Here is a 16,232-nt window from a genome sequence, read left to right on the forward strand (position 1 = left end):
CTAATTCTCGTTTGGCCAGTCTTGATTCGCCTCCATCAGGCTCTTGATGATAGCTTCAGAAGCATTCCTCAGGAGCTCTGACCAATCCCTGCAAGGGAACATATATGTTAGAATCTTATCTGCAACATATGCAAAACATAAATTTAAATCACATTAATTTGGTACACAAGATTGAATGTATTTGGAGTGAGTGTTTTGAGGTTAATCAAAGCTAATGTAGTAGTTCATAAGGAAGGAGGGAGTTTGATTCTAGAGCCTCATTTCATGATCTTTTGCTAGAAATTATCAGAGTCAAACTGTTTTACTTGTGGTTTTTGACTTGGCGTCAATTTGACCCCCTTTTTTTGAATTTAATGGGTCACTTGACCCCTTTAACTTTGTGTTATTCTCTCTTAGCATATAATTCCTTTTTCCAAATAAACATTTTGCAGTGAAAATTGACCTAATGAGAGGAATGTTTAAGTAATCTAGTTATTAGTTGTGGACTTATACTTGTTCGTGCATTGCATTGCTAATTTAAAGAGATTGGTTTCTAGAGACGATGCTATCATAATGATATGTATGGTATCTAAGTTCAAAAATCAACTTTATTTCCCGGTTAAAACGTCTGTATTTTTGTAGAAATTAATGTAAGAATAAAAAATTTATCATGATATTTCTTGTTAGAGGGTAATCAATTGGCTTCAAATTGAGCTAAGTAAATGAAGATAGATGAGATGTGTATACCCCATCGAAGAGTCAAAAGTGATTCCCACAATGTTCTTGGCTACTTCAATTGCCGAATTAAACCTCTCAATCTCCTTCTCCGAACAAGTTCCATTATAAAGAGCTCCATTGTCAAGAGCTCGAAGCTGAGAAGGCTTCACATCACAAAAGATGGGTATGACCTTCTTCTTGGTGTCCATCATTAGGGCGAGCTCGTGTAAGCAAAAGTATGACTCACAGTACCGGGGGGAGAACAGGGCGACCCCGATCGTGCAGTCGAGGATCGCCGAGTCGATCTTGTCGAACAGATAGTCCCCGGGCCGCATGCTCCTACTGTCCAAAAAGGGACGGAGGTCGAGCCTCGTCAGGTAGTCGTGCAACAGCCCGGCAACGGTCCGCCGGGTGTCGATCCGGCGGTGGTTGATGAACACGTCGTAGGACGGCCGGCAGACGGCCTGGACCGGGTTCTTAAACCGGATGACGCCCGGGAACAAGCTCTTGGAGAGGGCTAGCGAACGTTGCACGGCACTCATCCTTGATCAAGAAGATGGTGATGATGATGAGAGAGGGCGATCAAAGGTTCTTTTCGATCTCGTTCTTCTCTGTCGATGTTTGCAGGTGCCGTTGCTGAGGTTGTTAAGCGAGTTTATATAAGGTTGATGGGGGTACGACTGAAGACCCGAAAAGGGTGTTGGTTTCGGTTTGACTCTTGACAGAAGAATTCCACCATTTCTCACTCATCAGATCAAACCCTCAAGAAAGTACTCGGCAAGGTACCGCTTTTACGTTCCAAAGTGCTGCATTCTTGCTTTTGAATTTCATTTGGACTTTCTAGGGCTTACGTGGAACGGCGCAAGGAAACCTTCAAACACGGTTTTCTCCCCTCTCCCTCCTCCCGGGGTTGGACCGGGCTGACGTGGACTTGTCGGGCGTTTGTTTAGCAGTTTTTACGGTTGATCCCATCGAACGGTCAATTCCCTCGATTTGACGTTGATCGCCATTGCGGCGTTTGTCTCTTGTGTGAAACTAGGGTTTTGCTGAGACCTGTGCATACACAAGCCATGACATGAGTGGTTTTGTCGGGTTCAAGGTTTAACTTTTGGAGAAATTCATGGATAATTTCGCAATAACATTCTTTATGCTTCTTTGTCGGATGGTCATGACTCACGACCCCGCGTTTATTATGTGAAAGCACATTAGAGTGCTCCACCAATAGTTTGTTTTCTTTCTCTTTATTTATTAATTTATTATCATAATTTTTGGGGGTATAATTCGTTTTTCAGACTTGAAAGCTCACCTTCACTATACTCCATCTCCTTTATTAAAGTTCCTAGTTAGTGTGCAAGCCATTTAATGGAAATGGGGACAACTACAAAAAAAAGTCATGAACATATTATACGGATGTCGATTTAGTCGTAAACTTTTTAATTTGACCAATTTAGTCATAAACATTTTAACAATTAGCCAACGTAGTCTTTCCGATCAATTTTAGCCGAAAATCAATACGTGGATACCGGCTATTATATGTGACACGGTTAGCGCTGACGACCTCGCCGGCCATCTCTGAGGGCTGAGGACACGCGGAGGAAGAAGCAAAATAAGAAAGAAATAAAAGAAAATATGAAAAAATTTCAAAAAAAATGCAAAAAATTGTTCATGTTAGCGCCAGTCATGCCATGTCAGACGGCCGAAATCCACTTCAGCAATTCCCGACCAAAATTGGCTAGAAAGACTACATTGGCAAATCATCAAAAGATTTAAGACTAAATCGGCTAAATTAAAAGGTTGAGTAGTGAATTGGCATCGATAAAATATGTTTATGATTTTTTTGATAATTTTCCCGATGGAAATGTGATGCAAAGTGTGGGTTTTCTTAAAGGATATTTCGAACCTGAACATGTCCTTAAAATACTCAATCTTGATTCTCGTCAAGACCTCTAGATCACCGGGATGTAAAACTTCTATAGGATATTTCCTCTCCTAGGGGAAACAAAAATAGAGGGGAAATTAAGGGTGCAAGACGAGCGAGTATCGGCACGTTAAAATAAAAAATGCATCCATGGAGCTTGCTTGGTTACAGGAAGGCCACGGAGGCCCTTATACATAACACCAAGGTTCCAAGGATCACATTTCCCGATGGAAATCTAATGCAAAGTGTGAGTTTCCTTAAAGGATATCAATTTATTTCATCAAAGGTAAGAACCAATTGAAATATTCACTTGATATATATGACTATTCACAACGGATAACAAAGTCTTGGAGAGAGTATCATTCGAAGGGTCTGATCCATCTAACATTAGAAATACTTACTTCACAATGGTTTTTGTTTGCCTAGTTATTTCACAATGGTTAAAAGAGAGGATATTTTCCGACCAAAAAAACAAGAGAGGATATTTCCCTTTAGTGAATATATTTCCTCAGCTCCTCTTTCCTTCCTTACAATAGGCGTCCGCTTGCATGCTTGGTTTATAATATCATCAAGAAGATAAAAGCGTGATCAAGTATGTGAGAGGATTAGGCACTTAGTACATGCGAGTCCTCACATTATCGAGTGCAAAATATTTCATGTTCGAATCTCTCATCTGAATTTTCATTCACATCTTTCCAAGACGCTGAGATTAGCAGATGGTATCGGAATTGACCTCCGACATTTGTCTTTCTCATAGTACTCAAATTCTATCAAGCAATCACTTAAGGAGCAACCTAATAGATTTTCAATAATGCCATCATGCGTTTCGATAGAGAAGTAAACTTGTTTAGATAAGAATATGCGAGAGAGAATTGTGTAATTCTTGTATAGTCAATAATGAAGAGTACACGAGTTATTATGGTTTTGACAACATATTATAATATTAATTATAAACATGTTTTACCATGCCTCTGAAAAAACATGTCAATATTAATTATAAACATGTTTTACCATGTCAATAATGGTTTTGCCATCATAATGGTAGGAAAATATAATCCCAGACAATGTTTTACACTAGTGCATGCCTCTGAAAAAACATGGATATGTCATGAACTTTTTTCCAATGATAAAGTAATCGAAATCAAAATGAAGTGGTTTGAATGCCAGTACAATGGAAATTGAAATGACACGATGGATGGCATTAACTAGGAATCAACTTATTGAACATCTCTCTGACAAATGGAAAAATGAACTTGAAATCAAACGCATCCACCCCTTTGATACAAGCATTGGAATGAAAATGGTCGAACTAGAAGTTCTTGCTTCCGTCATATGTCTGCCCAAATTGCCATCCAGCAGGCGCTACATTATCAAATTCTACCGTCGTCCCATCACTCACAGTGACTTGGAATGACAAACTTTGCCCCGTCAAAACAATTCTAGTCTGCCAGTTTTGCCCCCAGTTACGAGTCATAGTAATCCATTGGGTGTTTGAGCCCTTGATCTTCAAGGCATTCACATCGCCGGCGCCACCGACGTTATAGATTAGCACAAGGGTCCAGTACTGATTTCCCTTAATCTCAAACTTGACTCCTCCTTGCTTGGAACACAAGACGCGGCGATAGCGGACGGGAATGACACCGGCCTTATAATACGCTATTTTTGTGAACATGGGCATAGACAGGTCGAAATGCTTTTGCGGAGGGTTGCACCAGATGTCCTCTGTCTTAGAGTAATTTGGAGGGCAAAAGTTTGTTGCAGTGACTATGATCGAACCGGCATTCGGGATGCACCACTCCGGGTCGTTGGTACAATAGATCTCAAAACAAGCACCGCAACTAAGTCCGTCATTGAAAAGGGCTGTGCTTAGCGCTGCCGTCGCTAGTCCATACCCTTGTTTTTTGAGATCTCCATATCCACAAGCTCCCTCTGCAGGTAATGACCATGAACGAGAAACAAATCAATAAACATCAGTGACATAAAATAGCCTAATTACCCATCTATATTTAGGTCCTCACAAAGGAGTACAAGAAATAAGAATAGGGCAAGGCTCCTCTATCTTTCTCCTTGCCAAGAGATTTCACTTACGCATGGTTTCTTGACCACTCATGTCACCGTAAAAAGTTGCACGCGCATCGTACCAATTACTGTCTATAGCAGAAACGACCACCGCCATAGCTAACACTAGAAAGATCTTGTAAACAGCCATGGCAAACAGAGATAAAGAAGGTAAAACGTTGAAACAAGCTAAAGAAGAAGTACATGAAACAATGAAGAGATTGCCAGTGATTTATACTCATCACATTTGCCCACTTTTGGTATTATGGACTTCAAAAGGTAACAGACACAAAACTTGCCAAAGATGGATTATAAGGGATGATATCCAATCTCGTACTGGTTTTTCACAATTTTTGGTAAGTACAGGAAAGATCTTGCGATTACTTCTGCAAATATTTGGTTTTCAGAAACCCTAGATGGAGTTTACAGCTTTCTTAATTAAAGATGTGTTTTGGTGGCATAGCTTGAAAGACGAGAATGTGTAAATCCATAGAATATATTATTTGTGTCGTGAATATTTACTTTCCTCCTTGCGTTGATAATTATATATAACTTTTTTTTTATTTTTTGAAGTTAAAATTTGCTGTTCAGATTCTCATAGATTTTTTCCTAGGAGGACATCACTAAATTTGTTTTCACAGTATAACATCCATTGGAACTAATACTCTTCCATGGTTGTTTTCTCCGGTTGCCCACCCCTTGCAAAATGAAACATGCGACTCTCCTCGCTCCGTTTCTAGAAGAAAATGATGGCTCCGTTACGCTAGAATGGTCCTAAGTTAAACCCTCTGAAAATTTGAGAAACCATTAATGTGTGAATAATTTTCTATAAGAGAACATCCTCACAATTACATACAGGCATATTGCAAATTTGTTAAAATGGCAAGAAGAGAGATAGAACAAGGGTCTGGATTCATCTAACATTAGAAACACTTTTTTCAGGGAAATTGTCCAAAAAGTCCTAAATCTATTGTACGGCGGCCAATTCAATCCTAAAATTTTCAGTTATACCAATTTAGTCCTAAACCTTTTAACAACTTGCCAATTTAGTCCAAAACTTTTCAATTGTGCCAATTTAGTCCTATAACTTTTGATGATTTGTCAATTTAATCCTAAACCTTTTAACTATTTGCCAAATTAAGCTCGGAAGTCACTAACGTGGCAGTCTAGTCCATGCTCGCCGTACTATATGGCACGGCTAGTACGGACGTGGACAATTTTTATATTTTTCATGATTTTTTTTTTTAAATAATTTTTTTCCTTTTCTTTCTTGTTATACTCTATAACTCTTATGCCGAAAATTACACGTACTTCTGATATCGAGCTTTTCAAATCTTTAAATACGTGTGCTTTTAGAAACCTAGCTAGTTTCCAGTTTCTTGCTTATACTATGTACGTCAGACACTACAGATATACCATAAAAAGTCACTCCAAATACACCATAACAGATCTCACTTCATGCAGAAAGCTCGCAGGCTACGTGGTATATATACTGCTAGACGTGCGATCTTTAAACCTATAGAGGTTTGAGTGGATGTCACATACACATGATCGATCAGAATCTGTGCGTGTTTTAGCTATAACCCATCTTCCTGACAGCGAAAGACGCTTGAGCAGCAGCTATTCAGATGGCTCGACAATTACATCGCAAAAGCGCTCTCAACTCCATTGTTGATTCTGTCCACCCGACCACATCTTCGACGCCTTCGTTTCTTATGTTGAAAACGAAAGAGTTTATCACGTGAGAGTAGTATGTAGTACGAAATACGTGGTCTCTTGTTTGACTCCAAGAAAAATCATGCAGCACACTTGGGAAATGAAGCCTTGGTTACGCTCGAACGACTCGTAGACTCGTCCTCTGGGCCGACTTTTGTCTTGGGGCACTCGCTTTTATATCAAGAAAACTAAGACTTTGGGTCAAATATACAAAAAAAAAAAAATCACCTAAAACATGTGTTTGATGCGAGATTAGGGTTAAGCTTGCAATTATTGTACATAGATTTAGACTAGCAAAGTAAACTCTTAATTCCTTATCGGGAAGAGGTCTATTTGACCCGATAAACAAGATCACTTACTTCATACTTTTTGAAGGTTCGGGCGTAACTTATAAGTTACTCTCACGCATTCTCTTGGATCGAGTATTTTTGAAATATAAAGTAAAGGGAAGGTGTATTGAAATAAATATATGAAATTGTACATATGTTCACAATTGTTTAGTTAAGTTGTTGAGTTTCACAGAATAGTTGTTCTACTATTTAAAAAAAAAAAACCTAAAACAGGTTTTTGATTCGAGATGATGATTTAGCTTGCAATTAATGTACATAAATTTAGAGTAGCACGGTAAACTTTTAACTCCTTATCAGGAAGAGGTCTATTTGACTTGATAGACGAAATCACTTACTTCATAGTTTTTGAAATTTCTGGCGTAACTTATAAGTTACTCTCACGCATTCTCTTCAACCAAGTAGTTATGTAATATATTTCGTGGACGCATTAATTTTGGTCTTTGCTTTCTTCCATTAAGTACACTCAACGTACTTTTATATCGTTCCCTTTGAAAATAAAAATAAAATGTATAAATCAGACAAGAGAATTCGACATAATTAGGGTGAAAAAACTTATTGACTTATTCTTCTTCATCTATTGATTTCTTGATCTTCTTTCATTCTCCATTGGAGATTTGTCCTTATTTGCTCTTAGTTGCAGAATTGCCCTTCACTTCTTTGATGGGTAGAAGAATTTGTTGATCACATTCAAGTTCTAATGAGATCATATACGAGAATCCCCGCTTCCCGAAAAGTGCAGATTCTCGATCTTCTTAGCTCGCAGTTTAGCTGATACTCTCTCAAAGATTTATATATCGTGATCTTCATGCGAATGGGCCGTAAATTTTTGTACCAGTTGGATGCAAAATTTCAGGATAGAAAGAAATTGTTTTACTTCAACAGTTGAATCGCTTCTTGTTCTCTTCTCGGCTTGAAAGCCTCGTCAAGCTCTCTTGAAACAGTCTTCATGAACCACACGTATTCACACCTTCGTTATTTGAGGACTTGCTTTGCATTTCATGTGCGACCGAGCCAATGTTTTTCTGAAACTTCACAGAACCCTTGCGAACTTTCTCTTTTGGGTCAGTCTCCTGGTGTGAAAAGCTGTCCCTTCGTCCACCATTTTGAAGAAGAAGCGTTCCGTCAGCTTTGAAATCGGTCAAACCCTAGCTTGTGTTTGATAAGACAAACGTGACTTTGGACTGTAGGCTTCGAGGGTTTAAACCAGTGCGGCTTAATTTTCTCTTGTCAAAGTGTCTGGAGTAAAACCAGTCACAAATTGAGAATATTAATAAACGAGAAAGCGAAAGGGAATATGCTTGGAGATCAAGGGAATATGTGCCTCAAAAGTCCAAATGAAAGTTGAAACACTAGGGTTTTCGTTCGTCTTTTTGCCACAAACCATACACAGAGAAGTCCTCAAGGAAATTGTCCGACCCAAATTCTCCAGTTTTGGCATGAATTGACTCGATCTTACCGTACCCAAAAGGCCAATTATGTACTTCATACACCAATCACCATATTTCTAGCATTATTCATTTTGAATAATCTACATTTGTGTATTCCTATTTGACTTTCGGCTGTTCTAGACATTTAATATGTGATTAGATGGTACAGTTAGATTGTTAATTACAAAGGGTAATGTCACGAAAGGTCCTTGGAATTTTCTTTGATTGTTCAGTGTCGTCTTTGAGATTTTTTTTTATTCAAGATAGTTCCTCGACTCTTAAATATTTGCTTGACGTAGTACTTTAAAATTAAATGGAGGATACGAGCTTAGTGGCGGTTTACGAATATGATGGTCGCAGTGTCCGAGTTTGGTTCTGGTGCACAAGTCACACGGTGGCGGGGACCCAGCTTCTTGGTGGTTGTCGTGTGTTGTGAGGGGTGGTGGGAGAGTTTGGTGGTGGTGAACGCCACCTTTCACAAAATAACGGCTAGTTATCGGTGTTATAGGATTCACATCAACAAATAACGTTAACTTTACATTGAATTTAAGTTCAAGGTCTAAAATGGAAGGATTCTATTGAGTCATTATCCAGTCATGATATTAAAAAATTGCGAACGGTCCCCAAAACCCAGATCACAATCCCACTTAACTACACTAGCTCGCAAAGAAATGTAAAGGAAAGCTAGGCCTCTATGTAATTTTCAACAATTATTGTTCATTTTGGAGCTTCTACAACGAAGAGATGCTGGTTTATATGAAAGTTTGGGAATGTCCAGAGTGATTTGTGATTTTCCAAATATCCGGATATTGCAGAAGCGTACATAATTCTTTTATAATTTTTGGAAATTGAAGTAAAATTTCTGTATTTCCAAGTCAAGCAAGGAAAGTTTATAAGCAGAAACCAGATGTGACTGGCTATGAAATTAGGATTCTAACGGAAGATATGGGATCTCATCAAAACTTGTATGGCTTCTTGCGTCTAAATCACTTTGATCTTCCATCCACTTTGCCAAAAAAATTAAAGCCCACAAGTCGGAGGCTTGAAAGTCATGACCCGAAAATGGAAATTGAATTGAAGACTGGAGTGTTGATTATCTGTTTTGTTTGTATATTTTGATTAGGCAAATCAAATGTTGTAATTAGCCTGACTAAAGTGTTCATGATCGATAATTTCGCAGATATGGCCAATTAAAATGCTGCTACTCGCATTGATCTTTGTTTGTGTAACAAAATGGAATTGAAGATTCGAATTGATTTTAGAGGGAAAAATATTCAGCCTCTCAAAGTTTTCATTCCATTTTACTTTATCTATGAAATTCAGGCTTCACATGTTTCATGAAGAATTGACTTTGCTTAAAAATGTTATCAAATGAACTTATTTCAAAATCAATTTGAAGTTTTTCATTCCATTTTTCTCTGTTTGGCAGTATTTCAAAAATAATATGTAAGTCGTTTTTTTATGTTTGTTACAGGAAAATTATTAAACACACATTTGAGACAAAGTCTCGAGTACAAATCTCAGATACTGGGTTCGAACGCTGACGACTTAAGCCTGGCCTTCCTCAAGGCCAAGCTAGGGGTCCTAATCCAAGTGTTGAGATCCAGGCATATTTGAAAATGAATTCTAATTTCAAAGGAGCATAATTTAAAAATGCTTTTTTTAAAGGTTGTCTATTATTTCTAAATAAAGTTGCGAAAGAAGCAGTCATGATTGCGCAATCCTCTTAGGCCTCGTTTGGTAAACCGGACATAACTCTGGATAGGATAATTTATATCCTATCCGGTGTTTGGAAAAACACACAAACCAAATATATCAGGATAGGATAAGAATTCGACAAAGAGAAAATCATGTGCAAGTTTTCACCTTGAAGACCAGCACACAACCTCAAATTGGAGGTTGTTGGCCTCAAGGGACTAGATCTGTGGTCGCTTGAGGCTAGCCCTCGACCTCGGTGTTGGATGTGGCCTCTAGGGTCATGGCCAACCCCGGAGGTCGCGATCACAAGCTCGCCTTGTGTCCATCGATAATGGGGTCGTCAATGGGGGACCAACTACAGCAAGATAGCTTGAGATCCCTTCATCTGGGTGATTGGCAAATGACCGTTCTGGGTCAGAGCTGGCCATGCTGTTGAGTGTTGGTTCAGGGAGAGAGAGATTGGCGAATGACTGTATAAGAGGATGAAGGTAGATGAGGATGGAGGTGTACGTGACTTCTGGGCTGTTTGGTGTTGAGTTGATAAACCTTGGCATTGTCGATGAAGGTTAGTAAGAAAAGTGGGTGAAAGGGTTCGCCGTCTCGAGGTTCACCTTTCGAGACCCAATGCCGGGGTAAGTCTCCAGCTATAATTGTGGTTGTGGAAATGAGCTCCTGCTCATCAATGATTTACCCATCTCTACTCGCCGGAGCTTGGACGGTGATCAGGATTGGCGTGCTGTGGAGGATGAATCGGTGGTCTTTGTGAATATCCTTGTCTTGCTTGATTCTCTAGGAGGTTGAGGACTTGCGCCATTAGTTGCTGCAGATTCTCTAGAACACGCTCATGCCTTTCATCATGTACTCATTCCGAAGTCAAGCCTCTAGGAGCCGAATCACTCATCTTTTTTGGAACGCAAGTATAAAGCGGCGAAAGGAAGAACTCACCTAATTAGTTGAACTTGAAAATCCGAGACCAACTTCATGCATGGTGAGATTGCTGAACGCATTTGACGGAACAAAAGTACTTGATGTGTTTGCGAAAAAAATAAATTTGGGATGGAAGAGTTCACCGTTTAAGCACAAAAAAATTCTCCGCTAATTAAGGATAAAGAATTTGAAAGTTCACCATTAACAAATTAAATAAAGAATTGAAGGACTATAAGGTTTACTTGGATAAAGAATCGAAAAAATCACTCGCTTGAGAGAAATTTTCATATATAATAAATTCACAAATCTGCATCTAGACAACTGAGAATGCACCTCTTATTTATAGAGAGACCGGGACACTAAACTAGGAAACATCGAACTAAGAAACATTAAACAAGAAAATTTTAAACTTGGAAATATTAAAATAGAAAAAATCGAATTAACAAAATTTAAACTAGGAAACCTAGTCAAATTAGGCAATGAACTTCAACTAGAAACCTATTCAAATTAGAAAACCTACTAAAAATAACTTGACACCGCTCTTGTTTGTCCCATTGTGTAATAACCAAGTAGACTTCCGCCTCTTATTATAATATTTGTACCTATAATAGGAAATCAATTTTTCGGAAACTTACTCAAATTACAAAACGTACTCGAACTGAGAAACCTAGTTGGACCAAGTTTTATTCGCAAGTTCAAACTCGAGACAATTTCTCATTGGGGTTTAAATGAATGGGCACATACGCATGATTTATTGAAATTTGTGATTTTGGCAAGCTCTTAAACTAGCAAATTTACATGAATAGCGAAAGACGCTTGAACAATCACATCACAATATCACTGTCAGCTCCATTTGAGTTTTGTCCATCCGACCACACCTTCGACATCTTTCATTCCTTGTTGAAAACGAAAGAGTTTTTCCACGTGAGAAGTAGCATGCAGCATGACATTTTGACACAATCAATGATAACGATCCTCTACGTTGTCTATTTCTTTGACTCCAAGAACATTCATGCAAAGAGACATCGTCCACGTGTGACGCCTTGGTTACGCTTGAACGACGACTCGTAGACTCGTCCTGTTGGCCGACAATAACGGGAAAGAAGGTTACTTTTCTCTCTTGTAGTGTTTGACCTATTCGGCCTTCATTTGCTAAGACCCCCAAAAGCAGAAGAAAATCTCACCTAAAATAGTATTTGGATTCTAGATTAGGGTTGCAATTACAATACATAAATTTAGACGAGCATAATCGAAAAAAGGTTTGACAAATTCAACTAGACAAAGAAAATCGCTTTACTTCGTATTTTTTGCTAGACGTAACTTATAAGTTACTTTCACACTTTCTCTTGAATCGTGTAGTTTTGAAATGTTATGTTGAAGAAAAGGTACTTTAAATGAGCACACAAAATGTTTCATATGTTCACATTTGTTTGTTTGTATTTTTTTTGTTGGTTGTTGAATTTCAAAGAATAGTTAGCTTACACGCGACTTGAATCCTTTTTCAAAAAAATTGCCTACTTTTTTTAATAGTTCAGAAATTTTAAGAAAAAGCGCGAATCAAAAGTTCTTTGCATTTCTCTAATCAAAGTTCTGGGGAGTGACTGGTCCAATGTCTAAGAATATGATTAGGGTTTCTAAACTTATATGACTTACTCTCCTTCATCAATTCTTTTATAGATTTTCTTTCATTCTCCGTTTGAGATTTGCTCTTGGTTTGCCCTTAGTTGCAGAATTACCCTTCACTTCTTTGAAAAGTAGAAAAACTTGTTCATCGCATTCAACTTCTAATGAGATCATATATGAGAAATCCCTGCTTCCGAAAAGCTCAAAATCTTGATCGTCGTTGCGCGCAGTTCAGATAATACTCTCGTAAAGATTAATTAATCTCCAAATTTAAGTACGTACAACAAATATATAGTTGGAGAAACTGTGAGATTTCTTTCCCTGCAAGCTCGGTTAAATTGTTCTACATCAGCAATTGAATCGTCTGCTGTTCTCTTCTGGGCTTCAAAAGCTTTGTCAAGGTCTCTTTAAGCAGCCTTCGTGAACCCACACGTATCCACACCTTCGTTATTGAAGGACTGAAAAAACATTTCACATGCGACCGAGCCAGCAGTTTTCTCTTAAACTCTTCAAGACCCTTTGCGAACTTCCTTTCTGTTCTGGGTCAGTCCCGTGGTGTGAAAAGCTGGCCCTTCTTCCTCCATTTTTAAAGAAGCGGTTCGTCACCTTTGAAATTGGTCGTCAAACCCTAGCTTGTGTTGGTAATAGAAACGTGAGTTTGGACTATTATAGGCTTCAAGATTTTAACCAGCGTTGGCTTTATTTGTTTGTCGAAGTTTCTGGAGTACAAAATCAGTCAGAATTCAGAATGTTAAGAAACCAAAAGAGAGACGGAATATGCTTGGAGATCAAGGGAATACATGCCTCAAAAGTCCAAATGAGATTTGAAACATTGGGGTTTCCACATAGAAAGAGATGTCCTCGAGGAAATTGTCCGACGTGAATTCTCTAGTTTTGACATGATTTGACGCGATCTAACTGGACCCAAAAGGCCAAACATGTACTTGATATGCTAGATTTGAGAGCCAAGGGGAAAAGAATGGTGAAATATGTACTTAATACACCAATCACCATGTTTCTAGCATTATTCTTTCTAAATAAGCTACCAATGCATATTCCTACTTGACTTTCGGGTGTTCTACACCTTTCAATATGCGATTGGATGGTACACTTCGGTATTAATCACCATGGGTACTATCACGAGGTCCTTGAAATTTTCGTTAATTGTTTAGTGCAATCCTGATTTTTTTTTTGTTTAATTTAGTCTTTGAACTTTTAACAATTTGCTCCATGCATCACTTTCATCAAATCGAGAGCTGGTCTTCTTTTCTAAATCTTGGTGGTGGCCCAAGTCAGCAATCATGAGACAAAATTAGTGAGATGTAACAGTAACTGGATGAAAATTAGTGAAGATATTGGGTCTCATAAAAAATTGTATGGCTTCTTGGGCCTGAATCACTTTGATCTCCCTTCCATCCACTTGGGGCTTTGCCAAGAATTAAAGCCCACTAGGCAGAGGCCGAACTTCACTTGGAAGTGTTGGAGTCACTTGAATTTTATGACCCAGAAATGGAATTTGAATTGAAGACTGGAGTGCTGATCTTCTTCTGTCGGTGTACATACTCAAAAAGAATTGAAATGGAAGAGTGGAGTATGGATTTTCTTCTGGTCATTTCTCAAGGAAGTTTCAAAAAGAAGCTCGTTGCGATTGTGCCATCCTCTTAAAGTGAAGGAGGAAGCCCTATTCTTCATCAGAGAAGCTAAAGCAGTTCAAAACAAAACCGTGTTTTCAGTGTGCTCATTCAAGCCTTAGTTAAAGAGTCCACTCAACTTGCCATTTTCTTTGAGCTTCGTCCTCGCACCATTCGGTTTTTGAATGGTCGAGACACCGGCTCGAGTCACTGATCAACAGGTTGAAGACCCATTAGACTTTCCATTGATTCTGCATCTTGCTGAACTAGTTCTTCTCGTGGTCTAAATTGTTGTTGAATATATATGCACCGAAATGGTTTCAATCAAGACGGGCTCTTGGTTTCCTGATACAGGAGCTTTCGCAGCACATGACTTCTGATGCTGGGAAGCTGAAAGAGAAAGAGGAGTGTTGTGTGCGCGACAGCAACGGAGAGCTTTGATCAGTCACACATCAGCAGCGAGAGCAGAGAGAACGAGCAGGATTTGGCCTTGAGAAATGAGGGACTAGATGGGGCAAAACAAACCTTTCTCGGCCTTTTGGCTAAGATCAAGTGTAGTATCTGTTCTTATCAGTTTAATATTTTATACGTGAACCATCGGTTCACATGATATTAAATTAATTTTTCTAGAGAAAGAGCCCATTACAGTAGCTTTCTGCTGGGGCTCTCGCGTGTTGCCTTGACGTTGCACTACTGCCTTGGCCTGGCGAACCCCACCAATTCTAGTTTAATTTTCTGTATGCAAGGGCACGATTACTCCTCAAAAAGTGACGATCAGCCTATTACCTGCTTAGTTATTGATGTAGCTATGAATCTTTGTCATGCTTGGTTTACTACTCAGAGAAATTTAATCGCTTGATACACTCAAAATAAACAACTTATTAGCATTTGATTAGAAATCCAAACATTTTAGCTCCATTTAAACCCTTCTCATAATAATTAGGGGTGTTAATAGGTCGGTTCGATTTTGCATCGATACCCTAACCAAACCGATTTAAATTTGAATGATATTTTTTTTTTTTGTAACCCGACCCGTACAGATTTGAACCGAAACGACAAGTTGGTTTGGGCTTACGGGTCTTTCCCCCTTCCTTCCTCTTTGTCCCTTCACATCCATCTGCCGCAAGTTCATAGCAACTTGCTCCAGAGTTGAGCACATCATGATGGACATTTCTCAAGGTCACAACGGGAGGTGTCAGACCATCTTCTCTGGCAACAAGGCACCTCCAGATCCGGAGAGTGTCCTCCCAATCTGGAGAGGATGAGGCTCCAGGACCGCCGATCTCGTCAAACATCTGGATGGCCATAGAGGAGAGAAATAGAACTCGAGTGTCAACAACCATGAACGAAGCTCTGGAGATCAAAACATTCATGGATGCATCGAGATTTGGATTGCCATGAAGAATTGAATGACCATGAACGACGGTTCTGATAGAGTCGATGGTGAGCTGCCCGTGTTGATCTGTAGGAGGCGCCGCTGAACATAGAGGTCCGGTGGATAGTGGTGAAAAGGGCGATGGAGGAGGCAGAGCTGCTGGTGTAGGTGAGGAGGATGGTGGCGGAGAGGGCAACAAAGGAGGCAGGAGTGCCGATGGAGAGAGGGCGCTGTTTAATGTGTTTTAGGTTGGTTCCGAAATATGATTCAAACCGAGCCAAATCGTCAAGACACCCATGTTTTTTACTTATTAATCGAACTGGAATGAGACCAGACCCAAAAAGATCTGGAAATTCGATTCGATTTGGGTCGGTTCGGGTATTTTTTCACCGCTACCCATAATGATGTTCATATTTACCATGAAATTCTCAAACCCTACACATAATACAATTTGATTGGCACATATTTAAGGATCTAATTGCTCGATTAGACAATTTTTGTTCCACGACTTCGAGTCGCTTAACTATCTGAGAAAGATCTATCATTCAAAAAATTGCCCGGTAGGATATAAACTTCTACGCCCTATCGGGCCCAAATCACTTCCGCTTGGACACACTAACCCAAAGTCAAACAGACAAGATGTGAACCAACTTCAAAACCCTAGTAATATCAATTTGGAAACTTCATTCAGTTGTAGCAGACTCAAACGTTGTGGTTTCGAGAAGAGAACTCTTGCTCCCGAAATGACTGCTGGAAAGTCAAACTTAGAATAATGAGCTATAAGTGAACTAAGAGATGACCTATCAATGAAGT

General features: G+C 39.1%; 2 protein-coding genes and 1 non-coding gene across 3 annotated transcripts; 1 reads left to right on the forward strand and 2 right to left on the reverse strand.

Moving 5' to 3' along the window:
- On the reverse strand, positions 1 to 1,238 carry LOC115686696 (probable 2' cyclic ADP-D-ribose synthase BdTIR). Its single transcript, XM_030612076.2, has 2 exons — positions 727 to 1,238; positions 1 to 88 (listed from the first exon to the last, which is right to left on the reverse strand). The coding sequence occupies exons 1-2, from the start codon at positions 1,236 to 1,238 to the stop codon at positions 1 to 3; spliced, it is 600 nt and encodes a 199-aa protein (XP_030467936.2).
- A 2,685-nt stretch (positions 1,239 to 3,923) lies between these two features.
- On the reverse strand, positions 3,924 to 15,417 carry LOC115686695 (expansin-A23-like). Its single transcript, XM_056315762.1, has 4 exons — positions 15,120 to 15,417; positions 9,973 to 10,031; positions 4,703 to 4,808; positions 3,924 to 4,543 (listed from the first exon to the last, which is right to left on the reverse strand). Exons 1-4 carry the CDS (start codon positions 15,415 to 15,417, stop codon positions 3,924 to 3,926), a joined length of 1,083 nt encoding a protein of 360 aa, XP_056171737.1.
- On the forward strand, positions 14,567 to 14,761 carry LOC115686732 (U2 spliceosomal RNA). The gene has a single exon (XR_004006369.2). It is a non-coding gene; the product is annotated as a U2 spliceosomal RNA (small nuclear RNA).
- Positions 15,418 to 16,232: the final 815 nt, after the last annotated feature.

The sequence above is a fragment of the Syzygium oleosum genome, unplaced genomic scaffold (assembly GCF_021117445.2).
Source record: "Syzygium oleosum isolate NSW1041296 unplaced genomic scaffold, Sole_v2.1 Sole_v2.11, whole genome shotgun sequence".
In the NCBI taxonomy this organism is placed as follows: Eukaryota; Viridiplantae; Streptophyta; class Magnoliopsida; order Myrtales; family Myrtaceae; genus Syzygium; species Syzygium oleosum.